General features: G+C 41.6%; 1 protein-coding gene across 2 annotated transcripts in view; it reads left to right on the top strand.

The window, feature by feature from the left end:
- MCC (MCC regulator of WNT signaling pathway) overlaps positions 1–23,814 on the top strand; it is a 464,176-nt gene that overhangs the window by 20,047 nt on the left and 420,315 nt on the right. Inside the window, exon 1 of one of the 2 annotated variants that reach the window (XM_067731408.1) lies at positions 12,672–12,848. The exons of the other annotated variant lie outside the window; for it this stretch is intronic. Within the exon in view, the coding sequence (XP_067587509.1) occupies positions 12,691–12,848 (158 nt within the window). The 5' untranslated portion in view covers positions 12,672–12,690. Of the gene's footprint in view, positions 1–12,671; positions 12,849–23,814 lie in introns of those variants that run through there. 2 annotated transcript variants of the gene reach the window in all.

Below are 23,814 nucleotides of genomic sequence, written 5' to 3' on the forward strand. Positions count from 1 at the left end.
CCGGGAAGATCCCACATGCCGCGGAGCGGCTGGGCCCGTGAGCCATGGCCGCTGAGCCTGCGCATCCGGAGCCTGTGCTCCGCGACGGGAGAGGCTACAACAGTGAGAGGCCCGCGTACCGCAAAAAAAAAAAAGAATGGAAATATATTCCAAGTAATACAAAGAGAGATGGAGTTACAGATGGTCTTTTAGCTTTCTCTTTACTGGTTTCCAAGTTTTCTGCATTGGACATATCTAGCTTTTAAAATATTACAAAGGCAAGGTAATCCATGTTATCCACACTCGCAATAATTCTCTGTAACTACCCGGCTAAAGATCTAACTTAATCTGATGTTAAGATCCTCCACGAACAATATGGCCCAGACTGACCTTTCTGACTTTCCTCTCTTCCCCTGCAAGTCCTCCTGTTCTCTGCTTCATCTACCTGGTTCTGTTCCCGGCACCCACCCTCCCTCCCTTCCTCCACTGCTGTCCCTTCTTATTTGGGCCATGCTTCCTCCTCTGTACCTTTCTACTTCACCCCAAAGTTTGAAGTCAAGTTCCTGCTGTCTCTGAAACTTCTCTGAGAAATGCTTTTGTCAAGTTCTATCTGTGAATTCCTATGGCACTTCTGTCTTTCCCATACATGTGACGCTTAACCACGTTCTAGTTAAAGGATAAGCGAGCATTAGATTAATGGGGAGAATTTTGATTCCACAGTACTAATGTACGTGTTGACGCTATGCTACGGAGACTTAAGGTTCTGGAACTAGACTGTTGGGTTTTCAATCTTGGCTTTACCTTGTTAATAGGTGGTTGATCTTGGGGGAAAATTTTAACTCGCTTTATCTCAGTTTTCTCTTTTAAAAATTGTATAAAAGAGAACTTACCTCATAGAGTTGATGTGGGGTAAATGAGTAGTACTGAAAAGTATTAGAATGTTTTCTGGAACATAGTAAGCACTCAATAGATGTTAGCTATATTATTACAATGATTGTTTTTATTATCATCACAACCTTAGAACCAAGTCTCAGTCATATGTGTCCTTTTGGTAAATCTGGAAACTTAAGGGCTTAGAAAGCATTCTGAAATAACCCCTATATTTGAATTTCTAATATTTAGTCTCCATAGTTAATTTAAGATTTCTCATATGCTATCTGTCTCCAAGCAGTATTTAGGCAGCAAATAAAGGTAGAATTTAGAGCTGATTGAAAAATTAAATGTCCATTGCAAAGCCCAATATTTGCCACGAGGTGGCGATAAAAGACTAGTCATGATTTTTAAAATCAACTACAAAAAACATTCATAATTTAAAGAAAAGTTCCATATTTCACATTTACTTGCATGATTTCTAATTGCTCCCTCCTCAAATAGGGAAGAAGGAGAGAAAGAGAACCAGGAGTCAGAACTCTTCCTCTTTGAGACCAGGGGGCTTGTTCAGAGTATTTTAGGGACCTCCCTAGTTTGGCTGCACATCCTGACGAGAAGCCTGACAAAGGTCCTGTTCTATCAGAAGCACTGCTTGCCTAACCTATGCACTCTGGACATGAGGAATCTTGACTTTTCCATCACTTGCTGCCTAATAATAGGCGAAGTCTTCTTTACCTGCAAGCTCCCTCTGGCTTAACTCTTCCATAGGTGAGAGCAATGCTGTGGTCTGACATGATAGGGCACGGGCATCCAGCAAGAAGACGGAGACAGAAATGAGGTTTAATGCTGGGGAGGTTGCCAGTGACTCATGAGCAACCTGTCCAGGTTCAAGGGAAGGTCTAAGTCCTTAGGAGTCAGTGCTGTAATATTATGAAAATACAAAATTCTCTTAGTCTCTATATCTGCAGGTCCTAAACATTCAGATTTAAAATACGCGATTGTCCACTGTATTTAAAGTTTTTGAATATATTCTCCCCAAGATGGCTGCCACCAGTCTTTCTTTTTTTTTTTTTTTTTGCTTGGCCATGCCACACAGCTTACAGGATCTTAGTTCCCCGACCAGGGATCAAACCCAGGCCCACGGTAGTGAAAGCGCCAAGTCCTAAATACTGGACTGCCAGGGAATTCCCCACCGGTCACTTCTTGCCAAGTAACAGCTCCTCTCTGCACCAACAGGAAGAATGTCTGTATGGCTCTGGCTGCTGCCCGTGCCTGCCACAGGTGTGGAGCTCAGAGAGAATCACATCCCATCCTCCTTTTGCTGGGGAGTAACTTCCAGATCCAGGTCAAGCCTCCAATTGGTCTAAACATAGACTCCATTCTCCTGCAATACTATAAATGTTCTCTACGGATGCCACTTCTCAGGAGGATTCGTTATTATTACTGTGGTAAAAACATCAAAAAACATAAAATTTACCATTTTTAAATACACAATTCCGTGGCATTAAGTATATTCACAAATTGTGCAACCATCACCACTACCCATTCCCAGAAGTTTTTCATCATCACAAACAGAAAATCAGTGCACATTGGACTAAACCTTCCCATTACCTCCTCCCTCAGGGGGTTACTTGTAAGCAGTTTTGGTGCCCACAAAACCTGCAGCTGTTTTTACACCTCTTTTAAAGGACTTTGTTATTTCATTTCTTTAACAGACATTTATTAGGCAACCATACTGGGTGAAATCAAATATATACCTGAAGGAACCTGCAGCGAAGGAGCTTGTAATGAACTGATATAGAGACATAGATAAATGATATCAGCGCAGTGTGATAAACGCTATGAGAAAGGAAAGAAGAGAACTGGCTAGAGATCTAGTATTTATGGAACACAAACTGTCAGACTGCACCAAAGTGATTAGGCATTTCATTTCTCTTCATAATAACCCTGTAAAGTAGTTACTGTTACCCCATTTTGCAGAGAAGGAATCTGAAATCTAGAAGGATCTAGCAGTTTGCCTACAGGAGCTCAGTAGCTCAGGGTGCAGTAGAGGGGGCAAGCCCTAAACAGTTAGGAGTTCTGGGTGCCAATCCAGACTGTGTGATTGACCAGCTTCATGCATATAGGTTTGTGCTCACAGTTCCCTGGGCCTTAGTTTCCTTTGTATAAAATGGCAGAATTACACTAGTAGACCTCTTAGGACCTTTTCATCGAAAGATGAAAAAGACTGAGTGACTACTGGAGAGTTCTAGTCGCAGATCTGAAGAGGAAACAGACTGAAGAGAATTCTGTCCTTCTGGACTCAATGCGGGAGTGTCCCAGAGCTGAGACCCCATTAGCTGGGTAGGTGGGGCTTTGAGACCACAGATGTATGGCTTTTAGATCAGTTTGGGACTCAAGACTGCTTAACAGAGGAGGTTGGACTTGGTCTGGTAAATTTTGTTGAGTTATTAATTTATGTTTTCTGCCTCAGTTTTCCATTTTCTTTATGCCGTATTCAGACAGTTAGCCAAACTCCCCCCCTTGCCCCAGGAGAGGACTAAGGCAGGGTGGTTTGTATTCAAACCCACCCAGCTAGGGGATTGTATGGAGGGAGCAGAGGGAAACAGTAATAGGAGAGGACTGAAGATGTAGGTCTTGGATGAGATTCCTCCAGGCTGGGAGGGAGAGAAGATACTAGGTGGATTCTCAGAAATGCACCTAACTCTGTCCTGGCACTGCTGATGGGGTGGAGATGGAAAATTCTCAGATACAAGTGTACATAAAGTGGAGTGTGGGCAGAAGGGACTGTAGCCTCACTTACGTAGCAAATACGGGTAGATCTCCCCATATACATAGCAGAGTATGATGCTTCCAGGCCTTGACCAATGCTTTGCTCTCTGCTGGAGAGGTCCTCCTTTCTTGTCTACTTGTTGACTTTGTGTTGTCGGAGCAAAATTGCAGCAAAGTTAAACAGGCAAGGAAGACCTAATCCAAAGCTATTGCAATTGAGGAGAGGATCAAGAACCAAATCTTAACTCCACTGAAACAAAGGGCAGGAGGGTTTTTAAGAGCAAAATGAGCTAGTGGAAGAGTACTTGGGGACTTTAGAAGGGGGCTAATCAATGGGATGTGTCCAGCACATTGAGTTATTCCTGATTAGGTAAATGGTTTTCTCTGTGATGAGGCCATGTGTTTGCCAGTTGGTACCATAGAAGTTAGGCTTCTCCCTCCCACAGAGAGTGGGTATGGGGGTGCCATATTCCTGATGATTACATTTCAAAGGAATGGTTCCCAGGTCCTTGAGAAATACAGTCTTGGGTTGTAAAACTGGCAAGCCGCTTTTAAGAAGGTTTACATCTCAAAGGGCAGAGAAAAAATTTACAAGTTTTCTAAAGAATTGCTCTAAGAAAAGGGAGGTCAGGGCCTAGAGTCAGAAGCAAGCCTTTCTAAATTTGCCAAGCTGAGGGGAAACTTAAGGCCATTTGGTCACTTATTTTTATTTAAATTAATTTATTTTATTTATTTTTTGGCTGCGTTGGGTCTTCGTTGCTGTGTGCACAGGCTTTCTCTAGTTGTGGTGAGTGGGGGCTACTCTTTGTTGCGATGCGCAGGCTTCTCATTGCAGTGGCTTCTCTTGTTGTGGAGCACAGGCTCTAGGCACGCAGGCTTCAGTAGTTGTGGCACATGGGCTCAGTAGTTGTGGCTCGCGGGCTCTAGAGCACAGGCTCAGAAGTTGTGGTGCACGGGCTTAGTTGCTCCGCGGCATGTGGGATCTTCCCAGACCAGGGATCAAACCTGTGTCCCCTGCATTGGCAGATGGATTCTTAACCACTGAGCCACCAGGGAAGTCCCTATTTTTTTAATTAAATTTTTTTTTTTTATTTTTGGCCACGCCACATGGCTTTGCGGTTATCTTAGTTCCCCAAACAGGGATTAAACCCGGGAGTCCTAACCACTGGACTGCCAGGGAATTCCCAGTCACTTATTTTTAAATTCCATTTTTTTGTCACTGAAAATATAACACGTCTCCTGAGTCTCTTTCTTTCCCCCATCCCTAATTTTTTACTTCAAAATCTATAGAAATTCTGATTCTTGTTCATGCATCCATCACCAGTATATGGAACTGAACTGCAAGTATTGATTTATATATTTGAGATATTTGGTTTTATTTTTGTTTGTTTGTTTTTTGCGGTATGCAGGCCTCTCCCGTTGCGGAGCACAGGCTCCAGACGCGCAGGCTCAGCGGCCATGGCTCACGGGCCCGGCCGCTCCGCGGCATGTGGGATCTTCCCGGACCAGGGCACGAACCCGTGTCCCCTGCATTGGCAGGCGGACTCTCAACCACTGCACCACCAGGGAGGCCCCTATTTGAGATACTTGAAGCAGGGATGGTATCTTATTCCATCAGTACTGTCAAGATCACATGGTTGGAAATGCAGAAAAAATATCTGCTAAACTAAGTCTTACCAATTCATACAGGCTATTCCGACTGTTTTCACTGACTGACCTTTCCATCAAACTAGCTAATTACATCAATAAATGCACTTGCTTTCCCTCACCTGTTTACCACATATGACTTGTTTTTTTGTTTTGTTTTGGTTTTTGTTAATTTGAATAGTTTGTGTTCTTAGGTTGAGTGACCAGAATTCTAACAGGACACACTACCACTCAATTTGAGTCCAGTTCAAAGACTGGATAATTTTATCCAAATTCTCAGTTTTGTCACTAAGTTTTCCACTTTCTCTGTTAGCAACACTCAGGGATGGTAACACCAAAAAGAACCTTCATGGGTGTTATGATGGTTACTTTTGGAAAAGGAATTTGAGTATCCAAATGGCTCCCAATTGTCCATCAACGAAAACACTGCCCCTCACATGGTCCCATCAGTGATCCTACTCAGGCCAAGACTTTGCCTTCACACAGCAAAGGGAAGCATTGAAGACATGGTTCGCATTGATCTCAAATTCCCTCTTCAAGACCCTCTAGTAAGAGGAAGCGTTATTCTTTTGGTCTGAATTATCCAGAACTGATGTCTATTTTGATTAAATCCACCAGACAATTTCTAGTCAGCTCTGAGCAGTAACCCCATTGAGCCACCCAGATGGCTGAAGATGCCATGCCAACATCCTTTTTCTTAGTATGTTGTCTACCAGACACAGCCTGATTATTACCTTGGGTTTCAATAGGCTCACACACAAAAAATATGAAATATTATATGGTTGTTGTTTTTATATCAAGCAAGAGCATTATTCTACTCCTGAGACTTAATTTAGGCAATTGTGGACCAACAGTTCCTGTTGGCCACTAGAGTAGCATTTTGTCCACAGCACCAGTAGGTTACTAAATGGGTCCCATCACATGAAAGAGTTAACGTATTTCTAAAAATTATTAGTTGCCAGGTCTCAGAAAGTCGGTTATGTCCAGACCACCAGATGACAAGGAAATAACATCACATACAAGTCTCACGATAAAGTGCATCCAAATTAATTTTGCTCAGGCTAGAACATAAGGATATTTTCTAACTACAAAGAGAATGAGGTCCTTTGAGACAAACCATATTTCTTAAAATATGGGCTTCTGTTTTCAAATATCTCTTCCTCACAGCTTCCATTCTTCTACTGCTTCATTTATATCAATTACAGTGTATTTTTAATATAATTATCTGATTTGTTCACATGGAGATTGATGCAATATATATGCTGGAATGAAAAACAGTTGCATGAGAAATACATATGAGAAGATGGACTCTCAAGGGAAGATGTTTTTTCAGCACTTTTAAATCTGAGACTCCGATTGGTGCTGTGTTTGTTAGAGGCTTGTTATTTATATTGGTTTTTAAAATATTTCCTCCTAAATATCTTTGGTATGGGGGAAGAAAAGTACACATTTAGATGCTAAAAACCTCCTCTGTTTTTATGACATCTTATTAATTTGATGTGACATTGGGCTCTGATGCCAGTAAAGCGTTGGCACGAATACATGCTACTAAGTCTGGTTCATGGTGTCTCACATTTTTGAGTATCCTCCACGTTTAAGATTTTTGTTTATACACATAGAGCTTTGGAATGATGTCATTAATAAATTGTATCTCTAGTTCTCTCATGGAAAAGGTCGTGCCTCTACAAGGCCACTGAATCAGTTGATTGAATTAACCTTGCGTTAAATTCAATTCAGTTAAGAAAGCCCAAACTGCCACGATTAACCATTTCTCATTCTGTGTATCTGCTTAAAGGAGAAAACAATAATCTAACAAAGATAATCATCACACTCCACTTTTTCTCAAGGAGAAAGTTCATTGTATGCACATGGCAATCATTAAACAAAGGTGATAAAATTGAATACATTTATGATAAATCATAAGATAATTATCTTACAATAAAAAAAAACTACCATGAAAACGAAGTCCTTACCCACAGATAAAAGAGATAGGCTGGCTAAGAGATGTCAACTTTCTCTAAATCTGAGTCTAGGCGGAAATATGAACAAATTATTCCTTTTTCCAGCTGTGCGACTGTGGAAAGTTATTTCATGCCATTTGACATATGTTTTTCTGTGCCCTCATCTGTAAAATGGGAATAAAACCACCTGCCTCTTAAGTTTGATGTAAGAATTAAATAAGACACTGTTTAAAGCACTTAAGAAAAATGATTGGTGCGTATTAAATTCTCAGTAAATACTAGTCATTATTAATTTCATTGTTAATTAGAGAGGAAAGGGCCTGAGAAGATAGGTAAAATGTCATAGCCCAATGCCTACTGGAGAGATGTGGGGATCAGGAAGTCCCAGGGGTTCATGGTTCCCTCAGTCAGTCGTGACATTTCTCTTTCTCCTCCAGACATTTCCCTTGCTTTTCCTCTTGGAGAAACCCACAAAGGTGCTCAAACTTCTAAATCCCACTCTTATTTCCTTATTAATCACAGATCTCTAGGCCTCAGCCTGCTTTTTTCTCTTCATAACTGCCACTACCCATGTTGTCCCTGGATGTCTTGTTCCTTCCAAGATGCTAGAGTTGGGGTATGAACTCCCCACCTCCTTCATTCATTTCTGGTTGGAAAGTATGAGACTCCCACAGTGGCATATAAGCATAAGGGAGGATAGCTTATGTAGGAAAAATAAAAGTCAACATGGCTTGCACTGGAGCACAGGGGCAAGGGAAGAAGCAGGAGAGAAGGGGTCAGATCATGGAAGGCCTTGAAGGTTTCGCTGGCAGGCAGGATTTTATCCTGAGGGCAAAGGTGAGTCAATGAGGTACAGTTTAAGCCTGGAGGGACCTGATCACATTTTCATTTTATACTGAGGACTTGGGCTATAGCATTGAGAATGGGTTGGAAGGCCAGATTATTTGAAAGACATAATAGGAGCCTCTTTAAAAGCTGTGGTAATGGGGATAGAGAAAAGAGACCAATATGAGGAGATATTAAGGAGGTAGATTCACCAGGACGTGGTGGCTCACAGGAGGTGGGAAGTGAGGGGCAGAGGGAGGCAAGGACTCTGGGGTTTCTGGCTTGGAAGACTAAGTGAATGATGGACATAATAAGAGGAGCCAGCTGTGAAGAAAGAGAATAAGGTGGAAAAGGCAAGCAAATGGGCTCTCTGCTAGAGCCTGCAGACGGAACATGGCCCTGCTGCCACTTCGATTTTAGCTCAGTGAGACTCATCTCAGATTTCTTTCTTTGTTTTTTAAAAATATTTATTTATTTATTTATTTATTTATTTATATAGCTGTGCTGGGTCTTAGTTGCGGCATGTGGGATCTAGTTCCCTGACCAGGGATTGAACCCAGGCCCCCTGCATCGGGAGCGCAGAGGCTTAACAGCTGGACCACCAGGAAAGTCCCTCATTTCAAATTTCTGACCTTCAGAACTGTAAGATAATATATTAGTGCTGTTTTAAGCCAGTCAGTTTGCGATAATTTGTTACAATAGTAATAGGGAACCAATATAGGCCATTTTAGCTCCAGAGCTTTCTGTGAGGTCAGACAAGGATGTGCTGGGGCCTACATCATAGCGTGACTTCTCCCTCTTTCCACGCTGCTCCCTTCACCTCCTTTCCACACATGTTGGGGCACCAAGGGCACTCCCAAGTAAGCATCCTGCACGTGAAACTCTGTCTTGGAGTCTGCTTCCCAGAAAACCAACCTGGGACAAATTGTAAAAGCTCATGTTAACTTCCTATGATTGTAAATATATGACTAACAAATATAGTAAAGCTTATCATTGTTATCCCTTTTCAGTGTCACTCAAAAAGTATAATGCCTAACATGAATTGCACTGGCCCTGATATTAAGACAATGTGAAGTAAACATGAAGAACATGAGCTTGACAGGAAGATATGAGTTCAATTCCAGCTCTTTACTTGGTCACATTACTTAAACTTTTTGGATTTAATTCCCCTCACTTGCCATCCCCTGCCCCATAAATAGGAATGATAAACACTTTCCCCCACTAGGTAGCATTAGAGTATTTAAACACCATTACTGATCTATGACAAGGGCTCAGTGAAAGATAGTCAAGCCCCCTCTACTCTACCTCACTGTTATAATTGATGCTCCAGGTGGCGGAGGCAAGTCACCACTAAACTACATGATTCTGCTGTCAAAATGTGTGCTTCAAGCTAGGAGGGGTCTGGGAGATCAGTGTGACCTGGGGAGGTGAAGGAAGGCTTCTTGAGGGATATGGGAACTTAGCTGGGCGAATAAAAACACCTGAAAGAGAGAAGGGCCGGGAGAAGGCACCATAGGGATCCTCATTTCCAACTCTAGTGTGTAGTTCTAGTTCAGGTAAACAGAATTTGGAAGCGCAAGTACCAGATAATCAAGTTTGCACAGTGCTGCTCTTGTTTTAGTTGTTTTAACTGGCAACGTTAGACATGGAAGACAGTATATCTTGTAATGTATACAGTGTATTTTGATCTGTTTTACATAAGTATGAAGTATTATTATAACCAAGAGGAATCTGAGAAGGAAAAAAGCTGGATAAGGACAACAATGTTGAGCTATGTACTCATCGCAAATAAATGCATAAAACCTTTGAAATTATGATATAACCAGTACTGTTAGATTTATGGTTATGGGTATTGCTCTCATTCCAAGCTTCTACTTTACATTTATCAACTTCATATTCATATGGCATCTCTATTTTCAACGTCTTAGAAGTTTCTCCCTTTCCTAGTAACCTTTTCAGCTGAAATTTCATATGCTTCATATTAGCTCAGAAGGAAATTTTTTTTTTTTTTGGCTATGTTGGATCTTTGTTTCTGTGCGTGGGCTTTCTCTAGTTGCGGCGAGCGGGAGCCACTCTTCATCGCGGTGCATGGGCCTCTCACTGTCGCGGCCTCTCCTGTTGCGGAGCACAGGCTCCAGACGTGCAGGCTCAGTAGTTGTGGCTACGGGCCCAGTTGCTCTGCGGCATGTGGGATCTTCCCAGACCAGGACTCGAACCTGTGTCCCGTGCATTGTCAGGCAGACTCCCAACCATTGCGCCACCAGGGAAGCCCCAGAAGCAAATTTTTTTTCTGGTAGGTTGAACCTATCTGTTCAGCCATTTCTGAGTTACTCAAGCATGAACAAATGTTGTTTAGGAAATTTGTCGAGATCCACTTTTTATGTGTTCAGATTTAATTCAAGATGGTTTAAACTTAAATCCCCAGAGCTGTCATGCACGTATTCTCTCAGGAGAAAAACATCCTTTGCTTTGAGATATAATTGGTTGAGGTTTACACTCCACTTTCTGTGTAAATGGAGTTTGGTTATGAAGAGATCTACTCAGATCCTGGAAAACCTTTTGGGTTTCCAGACCCTCCATGCATATTTATAAGAATGCTTTTTTTCTTTTTTCCCCCCCAAATTATCAACTTTCTAGGAGAACTTGAAGGTAACAACTCCTATCTGGCTGTTTACTGTCAGAAAATAATAAAATCTTATTTATGAAAAATTGGAAAAATAAAGATTTTAAATATTTATTGAAACTTGGGCATTAGTCCTTGTTCAGTTGTAGACAGCAATATCTGTATTGCTAACAGCATCTTTTAAGCAAATATTATTGGGTATATTGATAAGACTTTTCTAAGATGGCATACTATTCATCATAAGATTTTAAGTGCTCTGAAATACTGGGAACTTACAAAATTAAAAAGAACTAAAGTAGGAATAGGTGGATGGGGTAGAGACAAGAGAGAAGAGGGCAGAGACACCTTCCTCATGACCTGGCAGACAGTCTCAAAACATATGAATGTATCCTAGTTATCTATTGTTGCGTGACAAATCACCTCAAAACTTATGACTTAAAACAATAATCCTTTTAATATCTCTGGGGGTTGGCTGGGCTCAGACAATTATTGCTCAGGGTCTCTCATGCATTTGCAGCTTCTAGGGCTAGCATCCTCTGAAGGCTCACTCACTGACTCACTCAGGTGTAGCACCTGGGCTGGGAAGCCTCAAACACCTAAGGCTCCTTGGGCATCTCTTTCTGTCTTTACATGGTCTCTCCACATGGTTTCTCCAGCATGGTAGCTTCAGCATAGCCAAACATTTTTCAAGGTAGTTCAAGGCTTCAAAGATCCGTGTCCCAAGTGAGACACCCAAATGGAATCTGTATTTTCTTTTCTAACCTGGCCTCAGAAATCAAGTCACAAAGGTCCACTCAAGTTGGACGGGAGGAGACAGACTCCACCTCTTGATGAGAGGTGCGCCAAAGAATCTACAGATGTGTTTTAAAACTTCCACAGGATTTCATAGACCTCTGGCAGAGTCTGGGACAGAATAGTGAGTCATTCACTAAACCACAAATTAGTTCATTGTGGTTCCTTTTCTGCTGTGGTAGAAGGATACTGCCATGTTTAAGGGCTCCTGCTCTGGAGTTAGAATGCCTGCCTGGGCTTGCCTCTGCCCTTACGCTTACGAAGCTTGAAACCTTAAACAAGTTCCGGTGCCTCAGTTTTCTTATAAGTTGGAGATAATGAGAGCTAACGTTTATTGAGCACTTAGGAGGTGGCAGGCATTGTCATAAGTGCATTATATACTATCTTATTTTATCACCAAGATAACTCCATGAGGTAGCTACTTTACCTCCTAAATCATAGGGTTGACAATAATAAAGACATCTTTCAGGTGTGTCTGTGGTGTGGATCAAATGAGACTTATTACTTTCCCTCTTGACGTTATTAAACCTGATGGGGCAAATTCTAGTGATGCCAGGTCAGGAGGGTGAGCCATTTCCAGAAATGGACCAAATGTGCACAATGCCACGTAGGAGCGCAGACTGTTCCCAGTCTAGTGCGGAAGACCCAAGGAGGATTAGATTTCTTGATAGGAGTTAAAAATGCATAAAAGATCAGTCATTCCGGGTCTTACTTGGGGTTACGGGTACAGAATCCAGCGCAGTCCAGCAGAGTAGGACCACGAGCCCCGCTTTGAGTTTGCAAAAACGGAAGCGTTTATCTTTTTCCTGAAAAAGAAATCCATGACTTGGGGCAGTGAAAAGAGTTCTGGCCAGAGAACACGCTCCCTCAGCCTGGAGCGTCCGCAGGTGTCGAGAGCCCGCTTCTTAGCCGGATGCACGACGCTGACACCCTACCCGGGCGGCCTCCCCTCGCCTCCCCGTCGCCACCCTCAGTTCCCTGACTCCAAGAGCCTCCTCCCCCTCCTCCCTCTTCCCTAAGGTGCCTACTCCCGCGACTGCAGAGCGCCCATCTTCCCAGGCCGGGCAAAACCCGGAGAGCTGGAATCCCTCTCTTGGAGCGCCCGGGCGGCCACTGGGCATGCTCAGTCGTCAGGCAGGTTCGGGGCCGCGAGCGCGTGTGCGCCTCGCAGATTCCTCCCGCGGCCGCGCGTCCTCCGCCTCCCGAGCAGGGAGCGGGCGCATGATGGCGGCGGCGGCGGCTGGGAGCGCCAGCAGCGGCAGCAGCGGCGGCGGCGGCGGCGGCAGCAGCAGCAGCGACACGTCCAGCACCGGCGAGGAGGAGAGGATGCGGCGCCTCTTCCAGACGTGCGACGGCGACGGCGACGGCTACATTAGCAGGTACTCGGGGAGGTCCGCGAAACAGGCTGGGGCGCGATCAGCCTCTCGGCGCTGCCCTTGACCTCTCCTCTGCCCCCTCGTCCCCAACTTCCAGCAAGTTGCTCAGAAGCTCACGCGAAAAGTTGCCTGCGACTCTTGAGAGCGCGTCGCCAGCTCGGCCACTGAGGCCGAGGGGCTGCTCTGCTTGTCTTCTGGAGGTGCCAGTTGGTCCAACTTTTCCCAGTGCCGTCTTTGTCTGGGCATTGGGAGACATCTCTTTCGGATGGGAGTTCCCCCCCGGAGCCCGGAGCGCTCCTGCCTGTGGGGAGACGAGTTATGGCCACTTGTTCCCGATAGAAGAGGCTGTCCTACAGATGTGGGTGTCAAGATGCTGGGCCACCAGGCAGCGATCTTGTTCGGTTGCTCGGTGGACAGACCCGGGGCCGGACCAGGATAGGGATGCGCTCTCAGTGACAGAGTTGACCATGAAAACAAGCTGTGAAAAACTTTCGTGTGGCACAGAGACCCTGCGTTCCCAACTTCGGAGTCCAAAGAATGGGCATAGTTTGCCGCTCAGTACTGATTTAATAAACCTATTAGCCTGAGGGGAACGAAGCGCCCAGGTGCAAACTAGGGGTTTAGAGGTGAGGCTGGAAATAGACCCTACGCCCTAGCCCGGCTCCGCGCTCTAACCAGGTGAGCCTCCGGAGGGGTCTCGGGGCGCCTCTGCGCGACCACTCCTAACCCTCGCTGTGCTTGCCTCCAGCTCCCCTTCAGGGGCGGTGTTGCAACGTCAAGCGGCAGGGCTTGGCAAAATAATTACTTCTGCCCAAATTTTTATAACTTATCAGACACTGATGGTGAAGAAGGTAATCGTAATGTTTTCTGGTATGCTTATATGAAAGGTTGACACCGGGCGCTGAAGCCTGTACGCGCCGAAATGTGAATTGCCTTCAAAGGCGTAGGCAGCCTGAATTGTGTACTACATCTTTCTTTAGCCTTTGTCTTGGTGATGCCGAAGATCCTCTGAAAATTCCAGGATGCCTCCTGCAGTTTGTCCTTGCCTACCTAGAGAAAAAAAGAGTGGGGAATCCCTCCCCACCCCCAAATTAAAAAAAAAAACTCTGAAACAGGTGGTTTGACATGTAAAAGAATTTGACAGTTAAAGAATTAATTATTTATTTGGGACTTCACTCAGTTATGATAATTCTTAGCTGAACTTTATTACTTTTCTGAAGTTTCATTGGGAAACATTAGAAAGATATCAGAAAACTGTATGGAGTAATTATGTTATGAAATGGAAAAAAATATGTAACTCTAGTTGACCTCATATAGATTTTTATCTGGAAGTCTTTCCCTGTTTTGGTTCTGGGTTAAAAAAATTTCATCCTATAGTTTAGGATTTGGGGTTTTTTAACTTTATTTATTTATTTTTGGCTGCGTTGGGTCTTCATTGATGCGCGCGGGCTTCCTCTAGTTGCTGAGAGCGGGGGCTACTCTTCGTTGCGGTGCGCGGGCTTCTCATTGCCGTGGCTTCTCTTGTTGTGGAGCACGGGCTCTAGGCATGTTGGCTTCGGTAGTTGTGGCTCTCAGGCTCAGTAGTTGTGGCTCACGGGCTTAGTTGCTCCGTGGCATGTGGGATCTTCCCGGACCAGGGCTTGAACCTCTGTCCCCTGCATTGGCAGGCAGATTCTTAGCCACTGCGCCACCAGGGAAGTCCCGTTTACGGTTTTTTTGTTGTTGTTTTCCTACTTGAAAAGCCGTTATCTCATTTGCAATAATAAAAACTATTTACATTCTTCATGTTAGAATGCAAAAAGAATTTAATTTCACATGGGCAAGAGTGCATATAGAAAACTAGCAAAATTCTCTGCTTTCCTCCCACTAATCCTATTAATATGTTGCTTTACCTGAACTACACTTTCTGTGTAAATGCTCATATTGTTTTGAATGGGGGCTATATGAGCACTGAAGGATAATGAATTCTTTAAGCACAGTTTGAGAACTTTGTTTTGGAGGGTGAAGCATTGTGAGGGCATGATGTTAAAGAAGGAATTTTAGATGAAGGTAGAAACCTGCTGGGGCAAAAGTGGGAAAAAATGTTATCCTTCCTTGAGCCACATCACTTTAATATATCTGCTTGAAAGTTGGAAGGCATGTGCAGTAGTGGACCCAAAGTCAAAACTTTAGCTGTGGGCAGAGTTGCCCTGGAAGTTATTTTTAGGCTGTGACAGAATTTCCATATAGGAGTAGTTCAGGGATGGCAATCTCATTGAGAGCAGGCACCAGAGAACTTGTCTAGAAGTGTGTTTACATAGCAAGCACAGTTTTATTGGAATATATGTTTATTTGGTATGCTTGAGGAATGGAGTTAATGAAAATAATGACTTCCTTTCCAATGTCACTCCTTCGTGCTGCCCCTATTTAATGACTTTACTGACCACTGTACAGTGGGAGATAAGGTGTGGAATGCTGTGAATTTTCTCTTTTATTAAACATGAGAGTTGGGCTTTCTGCTTTAAAACCTTGAAAACCTTGAATTCTTCTAAAGATGTCAAGTTTATGCTAATCATAAATAGCTGTATCCTTTAGGATTTCAGTTTGTCTATAATAGAATCACAAATAAGTGTTGACTGTCACACCTAGAAGTCTTGAGGTGGGCCATCCACGCTGAGGCAGCAGCTCCAGAGTGGTATCAATGTCCACCTTCCTTGTATCTTTCTGCATTGCATTCTTCACATGGAGCATTCATCCTCATGGTTATCTCGCAGTCCTAAAATGATTGCTGTGTCTCCAACTTCATCTCCAAGTTCTAGGGAGGGAAGGTGTAAGAGGAAGCTGAAATGAATGCTGCCTGTATCATCAAAGCACAGCTTTCCCAGATCCCTAAATTGACATCATGTTGGTCAAACTACATCACTGTACCATGCCTACTTGCAGTAGAGTTTAAGGAAGTATATCATCCAATTAGGTACATCGCCTCCTATACAAAAGCTGAGTTCTGTTATTAAGAGCGGGAAATGGATATTGGGTAGGCAAGTAGCAACCAATACGTATAATAAAATTCCCCATGTTAACCTAAATTCAACTATATTGGCTCCAGTCCTTTTACCTAGCCATTATCCTCAAACAGGAGTGAGCTGGAGATGTTATATTTGGAGGAAGGATGAGTGGAAGAGAGACTGAGGCCATTGGGGAAATATCAGGGTACATCATTTCAGGAAGCAGGGAGGTAAAAGTTAGGGCTTTGTGTCTTAAATATCCCCTTGGCTCAGCCTTCCCCATCAAACTGACAAAAAGGGTATTAGCTAGCTGGAGGTTCCTGGAGTTGCTACTTCTGCCCTGGAGCTTCCAGCCTGCCAGAGGGACCCAGAATCATTTCCATGGATACTTAGGTGGAGCAGACAACTACCGTCAGGTGGAGCCAAGCCGTAGCTTGGACAGTGTGACCACAGCAGGCTCTTCTGGTGCATTTATTAACCTTACAATGAGTTTTGGGAGCCCTATATATCATGTTGTAGGAGACGGTGGTTTTACTCTATTTGTTGAAATTAATTTCCCTTTGGAATTTTAAAGCTTGTTTTTATCCTTCAGTTTAAGAAACTGTTGAACATTTTGACAAATATCTAAAACCAACACTTAACATTTATATCTAGTCCCCAAGCCTCAGCTTAAACATTGTTGCCTTAGAGAGAACTTCCATGACCACTATATCAAAGTGTTAGGGAATTCCCTGACAGTCCAGTGGTTAGGACTCAGTGCTTTCACTGCCGAAAGCATGGGTTCAATTCCTTGTTCGTGGAACTAAGATCCCACCATTGGCTTTCTTCCAAATCATTCTTTACAACTTGTTATTGCATTTCTATTTATTACTTTGCCCATTTATTGTCATTCTCCCATTGGCCTTCATGAGGGCCAGAATCATGTCTGTTTTATTAAAACAGTACACTCAGGATCTAGCAGAGTATTTGCCATATAGCACTCAATCAGTAAATTCTGATGAATAAATGACCAAGAATCAACAGTGGTATGTCCATATAGGTTGAAAAATCTTTCAAGCATTTTCCATGTTTATGAGATACTTAAATGTAAGTATATTTTATTATATAATATTTTCCTTTAAAATAACTTCTTTTTGGTTATATAAAAGGTATTTTTGTTGATGAAAATTTGCAAAATACAGAAATATATAAAAATAAAATCAAAATCACCCATTATCCCATAATTAAGGTGTATTATTTCTGTTTTCCTGGTGACATATCTATACCATATCATTCCTCTAGTATGTTTAGAATGATTCAATAAAAGGAAAGGCATCTCATTTTCATGGTTAGGAAGTTTTAATATTGTTATGATGGCAATACTCCCCCATTTCGCCCCAACCTTCCCAGCCCTAGGTAACGATTAATCTACTTTCTATCTCTATTGATTTGCCTATTACGGATATTTCATGTAAATGGAATCATGCATTATGTGACCTTTAGTTGCTTGTGTTTTGGTGTCATATCCGAGAAGGTTTTGTCTAATCCAAGGTCACAAAGATTCACTCCTATGTTTTCTCCTGAGAGTTTCGTAGATATAGTTCTTACATTTAGGTTTGTGATCCATTTTGAGTTTATTTTTGTGTATGGTGTGAAGAAGGGGTCCAAGTCCATTCTTCTGCGTGTGGCTATCGAGTTGTTCCAGCATCATTTGTTGAAAAGACTGTTCTTTCCTATTTTCATGACACTCTTGTCAACAATCAATTGACCATAAACATAAGAATTTATTTCTGGACTCTCAGTTCTTTTCCATTGGTACATATACCTGTCCTTATACCAGTACCACACTATTTTGATTACTGTTACTTTGTTGTAAGTTTTAAAATTGAGAAGTGTGAATCCTCCAGTTTGGTTCTTCTCTTTTTAAGATTGGTTATTCTTAGTCCTCTGAGTTCCCATACACATTTTAGGATCAGCTTGTCAGTTTCTTCAAAACAGGCAGCTGGAATATTTGATTGGGGTTGTGTTGAACCTATAGACCAATTTGTTCACATGCATTTTTAGTAAGTATATTTTTCAAGATAGTTTTGTTTTTTTCCACCAGCCCTTTATTTTACAGTCTTAATTTGGAGTCAGCAGGTTAGTGAACATCTGAAGTAATAATAGCAAATGTGTATAGACGCTTTTATAGTTTACAATCAATTGGTCCATATATTATCTCATTTAATTCTTGCAACAGGAATTAATATCTCTGTTTTAAGACAGGGAGCCAAGATAACATAGCCTCTAAGGAAAAAGAATGAACCTGTGGCCCTGACTTGAGAGCCTGTTTTACCATAAATGCTGCGCAGCTAACACCAGAAAACCTATTAAAACCCCTAAAGCCTTAAAGTTATTTCCTGTTTAATTTACCCAAGGTCTATGGTGCAGATGAATTTTCATTTTAAAACTGGCTTCTTAGCATCAATGGGAATGGCATTTAAATTCTTGGTACAGAAGGTGAGGCATTTGCACTCTAAATGAGTTTCCATGGGGGTCTCAGCTGGGGAGACTCTCTGTTGTTCAGTAAATTGAAAATCTCTTTAAGTGTTAGTCCCAGAGTAGAAACCGTATGGAGAGAAAGGGCATTTCCTTAGAGAACAGTTAATTGTCAGCTTCTCATTGTCATTTCAAAATGTCAGTTTAAATATGTAAATGAGTAATTACTAAATCTGTGCAATTGATTATTGATGACTCTGATGGGAGAAAAAGAGTTGGGTAGGCAGAAGGACTCTCTGGACCTATTCATTGTTCAAATATTTGGATCCCTGTCCCTTAGCAAAGTGAAAATGTAAACGGAACAAATTGCTAGGTTGACCCAATAAGCATTAAATGTGTTTGTCTGATGTGATAGTTGAGTTTAAGTGTAGCCCTCAGTTGAATATTTAGTTGTGAAACTTTTGCTTGGAAAACTCTAGATAGATGAGCTCTTTGTTTAATTTTTTAAATATTCACATCACAATGTAGAAGATAGTTGAAAATACATCTTAGACTTGATGTTGGTGTTAATTGGGCATCTATTCAACATTGTGGCAAGTGCCGTAGATTAAGGCACCTGTTGTCTATTGTTTAAAAGTTCTCATGTACACATTTGTGATACAGATGAAGGAAGTAAAAACAGATAGGATGAAGGAGGGCATTTATGTAAAAGTGTGACTGCATTGCATTTAAATGTCAGAATTTTTCACTTCTTTACAAAAAAATCAGAACTTCTTTCTGAGAATAACAACCTTAACAGAATATTCCACATTAGAGGTTAATGCTTTTAGACAAGAGTTTTACTTTAACAATTGTAGGTACTGTAGAGTCTTAACCTGAGTGTACTTCATGATAAACAGCGTGGAAATCATTGAGAGAATATTGTTGGGGAAGTATTTACTCTTCTAAAAATATGTTGGCAGTTTTATATTTATTGTAAGAAAAGGGTGAAATCAGTGCTGCTCATCTCCCTCCCCCTTCTTGGTTTCCTAAGTTCCTTCATCTCTGACCAGAATTATTCTCCTAGTGTCGTAACATGCAGGCTCGGCTCCTCCAGGCCACTTTACATGGACATTAAAGTCATTTTTCTATAAAATAAAGCTGAGCAGGCAGCTCCTCGTAAAGTCCTTCAACAGTTAGTTGCCTGTTTCTTACAGCTAATTTCAGGCTCCTCCTAGGGCCTTTTGATTTGAAGCGCCTGGCCATCTGGCACAGTGATTGTATCCCCTCTAGCATTATCTTTCACACTCCCTCCTCTGGCAGGCCCAGCTGTTCCACACTTCAGTGCTTTGCACATGCAGCTCCTCTGTAAGTGCCCTTCTTTCCCCTTGTTGTCTGGTAAGCACCTTCTCAGTTTTCCTAGACTCAGTTCTTATGCAGCTCTTTCTCTCTGGAGACTTTCCCTCATGCCTCAGGACCTTATACACACTCCTAGGCCAGCACAGCTCACCTTTGATATTCTCACCGTTTCCATTTCCTTGCTTCCCACACTCAAGGCAGAGACTATACTTCTTTTGTCTTTTGTCTTCATAAACTCAGTGCCCAACACATAATAGAAATGTATTAAATATTGATCAAATAAAATTGTTCATGTGTAATGGTAATTTCAAACACTTTAGAATACTTAGAAAAACATTTATCAGGTTTTGTCCAACTTAGAAGAAGCTGAGAACCTAAATGACTGTCGACAGATGAGTGGATTAATATGTGGTACATATATACAATATATAAAATATATAATATATATAATATAATATATAATATATAAAACATATATATAAAAGAATGAAATAATGCCATTTGCAGCAACATGGATGCAACTAGAGATTATCATACTAAATGAAATAAATCAGAAAGAGGAAGACGAATACCATATGATACCACTTACATATGGAATCTGAAATATGATACAAATGAACTTATTTACAAAACAGAAACAGACTCACAAAGAAAACAAACTTATGGTTACCAAGGGGAAAGGGGGTAGGGGAGGAATAGATTCGGAGTTTGGGATTAGCAGATACAAACTACTATATATAAAACAGATAAATAACAAGGTCCTACTTTATAGCACAGGGAACTATATTCAATATCCTGTAACAAACCATAGTGGAGAATAATATGGAAAAGAATATATATATAAGTGAATCACTTTGCTGTACACCAGAAACTAACACAACATTGTAAATCAACTATACTTCAATAAAAAAGAAGAAGCTGAGAAATATTTATATTTGAAAATATGTATCATGTGCATTTTACCTAATCTAGAATATTAGAGTGATGGGGACTCTGTGCCCCTTCAGCTAACTAGTCATGTGACTTTAGGCAAGTCACACAAACCTCTCCAATCAGTCTTCTTCTATAAAGTGATTTTAACATCTTTTTCAGGACTGAAAACGTTTTATTTTATGAACTGTAAGTACTAGGATTTTTTTGGTAGCATATTTTTTTGGAAAAGCATACTGTTTAAATTAGTCCCATTGGGCAACTGTTGGTGTTTGCTTGTGAACTAACTGTGATAAATCCATAGTTTCTCTGTATTAGTAGCTGTTATCATCCAATAGGCTTCAATACCATCTAGTTAGTAGTATTTTCAAAAGCATTGAACTGTTGGTTAGGTTTTGTGTCAGTTCTTGAGTAAAGATTATAAGATGAAGTAAATGAAAAAAAAAAAAACCAAACTACTCTTAATTGTGTATTCCAGTTGTTATTAAAAAGTTGTTTGGCAGTCTACCACATGGTTCTATCCTGACTCTTTCAGGGTATAATATAAATGCTTTAAAAAAATATTTTCAAATTAATATTTATAGTCTACTTTTCTTAGGCTGTTCCTTTCTGGTTACTGGGTATTCACAGTGAACAAACATTTTAAACTAATCACAGAGTAAAAAACTAATAATAGAATTAAGGGAATTTACTTAATCCAAACTTGTGTTACAGTAACTTCTATTCAGTTTCTTTCACCTACCAGATTATAAACTTCATGAGTGTAACAACCATGCTTTTTATCTCTCATACCACCTGACACTATTCCTTGTACATAAATGCTGTGTACATAGATGTTAAATCAGTGTTGAATGAGTGAAGTGATGGATTAATACTACCTTAAGACAAAATTATGTTGCTACTTCTACACTTGCAAGGTAGGATTTTGATTTTTCTTATTCCTAAAATAGAGAAAAACTCCTGTGTCAGTGTTAACCTGTCTCTAACTGTATGCTTACATGCTTCCATCAGTAAAATAACATGGAACGAGGAAAACACAAAGACTATTGCCATGTAAGTTAGTTTGTTGAAGTCCCCTATTTTTGGTAATATAAAATAAAGTTCCCCTTAAAAGAGTAATTTGCTATCCATAGTGGTTTTTTACTTTATAGATTCCTTCTCAATCTTCAGTCCCTATAGCATCTGCTGACTGTCATACCAGAGCAAATTTAAGAATATTAATTTTTATTTTTAAATGTTTATTGAATGCCCACTGTATGCACAGAGGAATTCAAAGATGGGTGTGTTACAACATCTTCCTTTAAGGAGTATTTGGTCTTATGCAATAAGTACACACATGACCAGAAACAAGGAAAAGTGCAAAGCATCTAGGAAGGTTCAGGGGAAGGGAGGAAAACACCTGGGCTTTATAGGAGGATATTGTTTTAGTAAGTTTGCTGCAAGGAATATGTAACTGGCCCAGAATGATCGCTTAGCTTCACCTCCCATCATAGATCATGGCCTCTGTCTTTACTTCAGCCAGAGTGGCTCTAGTGATGGCTTCCCTGCTGCCCTGCACCCTCCCACAGACAAAGGAGCCAAGGGCAGCCCTGGTGACAAGGAGAGACCGCCCTGCAGAGGCCCTGGCTTCCTCAGCGACTGCCTGGACTTGTCAGGTGCACAACCCTGAGCTGTTGTGGAGGTCACACCCTGTGGAGCAGCAACCAGAGAGAGACAGGAAACAGGAGGGAACCAGCTGTGAGGCTTCTCCTCCTTCCTTCCCCCCTGAGGACCTGTTCTGAATGCAGTAGTTTCCTCTGGCCCTGTAAGACCAGACAGCCAGCTACGTGTGCTGCAGAGCTGTGGCCAGCTTGCTTGCACACCCCTTACGTTAGCTTTTCCCGCTTTGTTTCCTCATTCAGCTTTTCCCTTCACTCATGCTTTCCTGAGACTGCACCCCCAATAATGTATAAGCATGTAAGTTTAAGACAGAACCCGTATAAACAGCTCAAAAAAGGAGATTATTGTTTAAATACATTGGGCTTCATTGGCCCTGAACCTAATTGCAAAACAATAAAAAAAATAAAATTCATTCAATAAGGAAAAATACAAAGAAAAAGAGATCATTCTTAATCTCATCTACCCAGAGATAGTAAGAGTAAATACACAACAGATACACACAGATATGATGTAGTGCTCATTATTTGTTGCCCACATCTATCCCTACTTCTCTTCTTTCCAGAAGATCCCTAACAAAAGTGCAGGCAGCCTCTCCTCCTACAAGAAACCCATGTATTGCAGGGTCCCACCTCCCAATGTAAGGGGAAGCCTGACAGACATAAGGGTAATCCCAGCCTCTTGATAACATTTGAGTTAGGAATGGACATGTGATAAGACTTGCACTAATGAGTCTCTAGAAGCAGTGTGCTGGAGATAGCTAGAAAAGGTTTCCATGTTCTTCTGGTAGAGTTTCTGAAAGCAGCTCCTTCTCTCTTTCCCTCCCAAACGGGAGATAAACATGAAGAGGATGCCTGTACCCTTGATTGCCAGTAGTAGCCACTACAGATCCAAAGGAGATTAATATTAGGAAGAAGACCACACTTTTTTTTAAAAGCTTATTTGTTTATTTATTTTTGCTGTGTTGGGTCTTCGTTTCTGTGCGAGGGCTTTCTCTAGTTGCGGCGAGCAGGGGCCACTCTTCATCGTGGTGCGCAGGCCTCTCACTATCGCGGCCTCTCTTGTTGTGGAGCACAGGCTCCAGACGCGCAGGCTCAGTAGTTGTGGCTCATGGGCCTAGTTGCTCTGCGGCATGTAGGGATCCTCCCAGACCAGGGCTCGAACCCGTGTCCCGTGCATTAGCAGGCAGATTCTCAACCACTGCGCCACCGGGGAAGCCCAGAAGACCACACTTTTAAGGGAGAAGAACAGCATGGAAACAGCTAGAGCCTTCATGATATTGATTGAACCACCCTGCCTCTAGCCTTCCTGCTGCACAATACACTTCTTTATTATTTAAGATCTCTTGAGTTATATCTTCTTTACTTATGCCCTAAAGCATACTAATGTATTTATATATAAATGGGATTTTACTAGGCAGGGTGTTTTGTAATCTACTTTTTTTTTTACATACTATATCATGTAAATTTGCCATGTAAATATAGACCTCATATCACCATTTAAAATTAAGTATTTCATGGTGTGTGTGTGTTTGTGTGTGTGTGTGTGTGTGTGTGTGTAACTTGATATATTATACTAGTTGCCTCTCTACAGAAATGTTACTT

This window comes from Pseudorca crassidens, chromosome 3, assembly GCF_039906515.1.
Source record: "Pseudorca crassidens isolate mPseCra1 chromosome 3, mPseCra1.hap1, whole genome shotgun sequence".
Lineage (NCBI taxonomy): Eukaryota > Metazoa > Chordata > Mammalia > Artiodactyla > Delphinidae > Pseudorca > Pseudorca crassidens.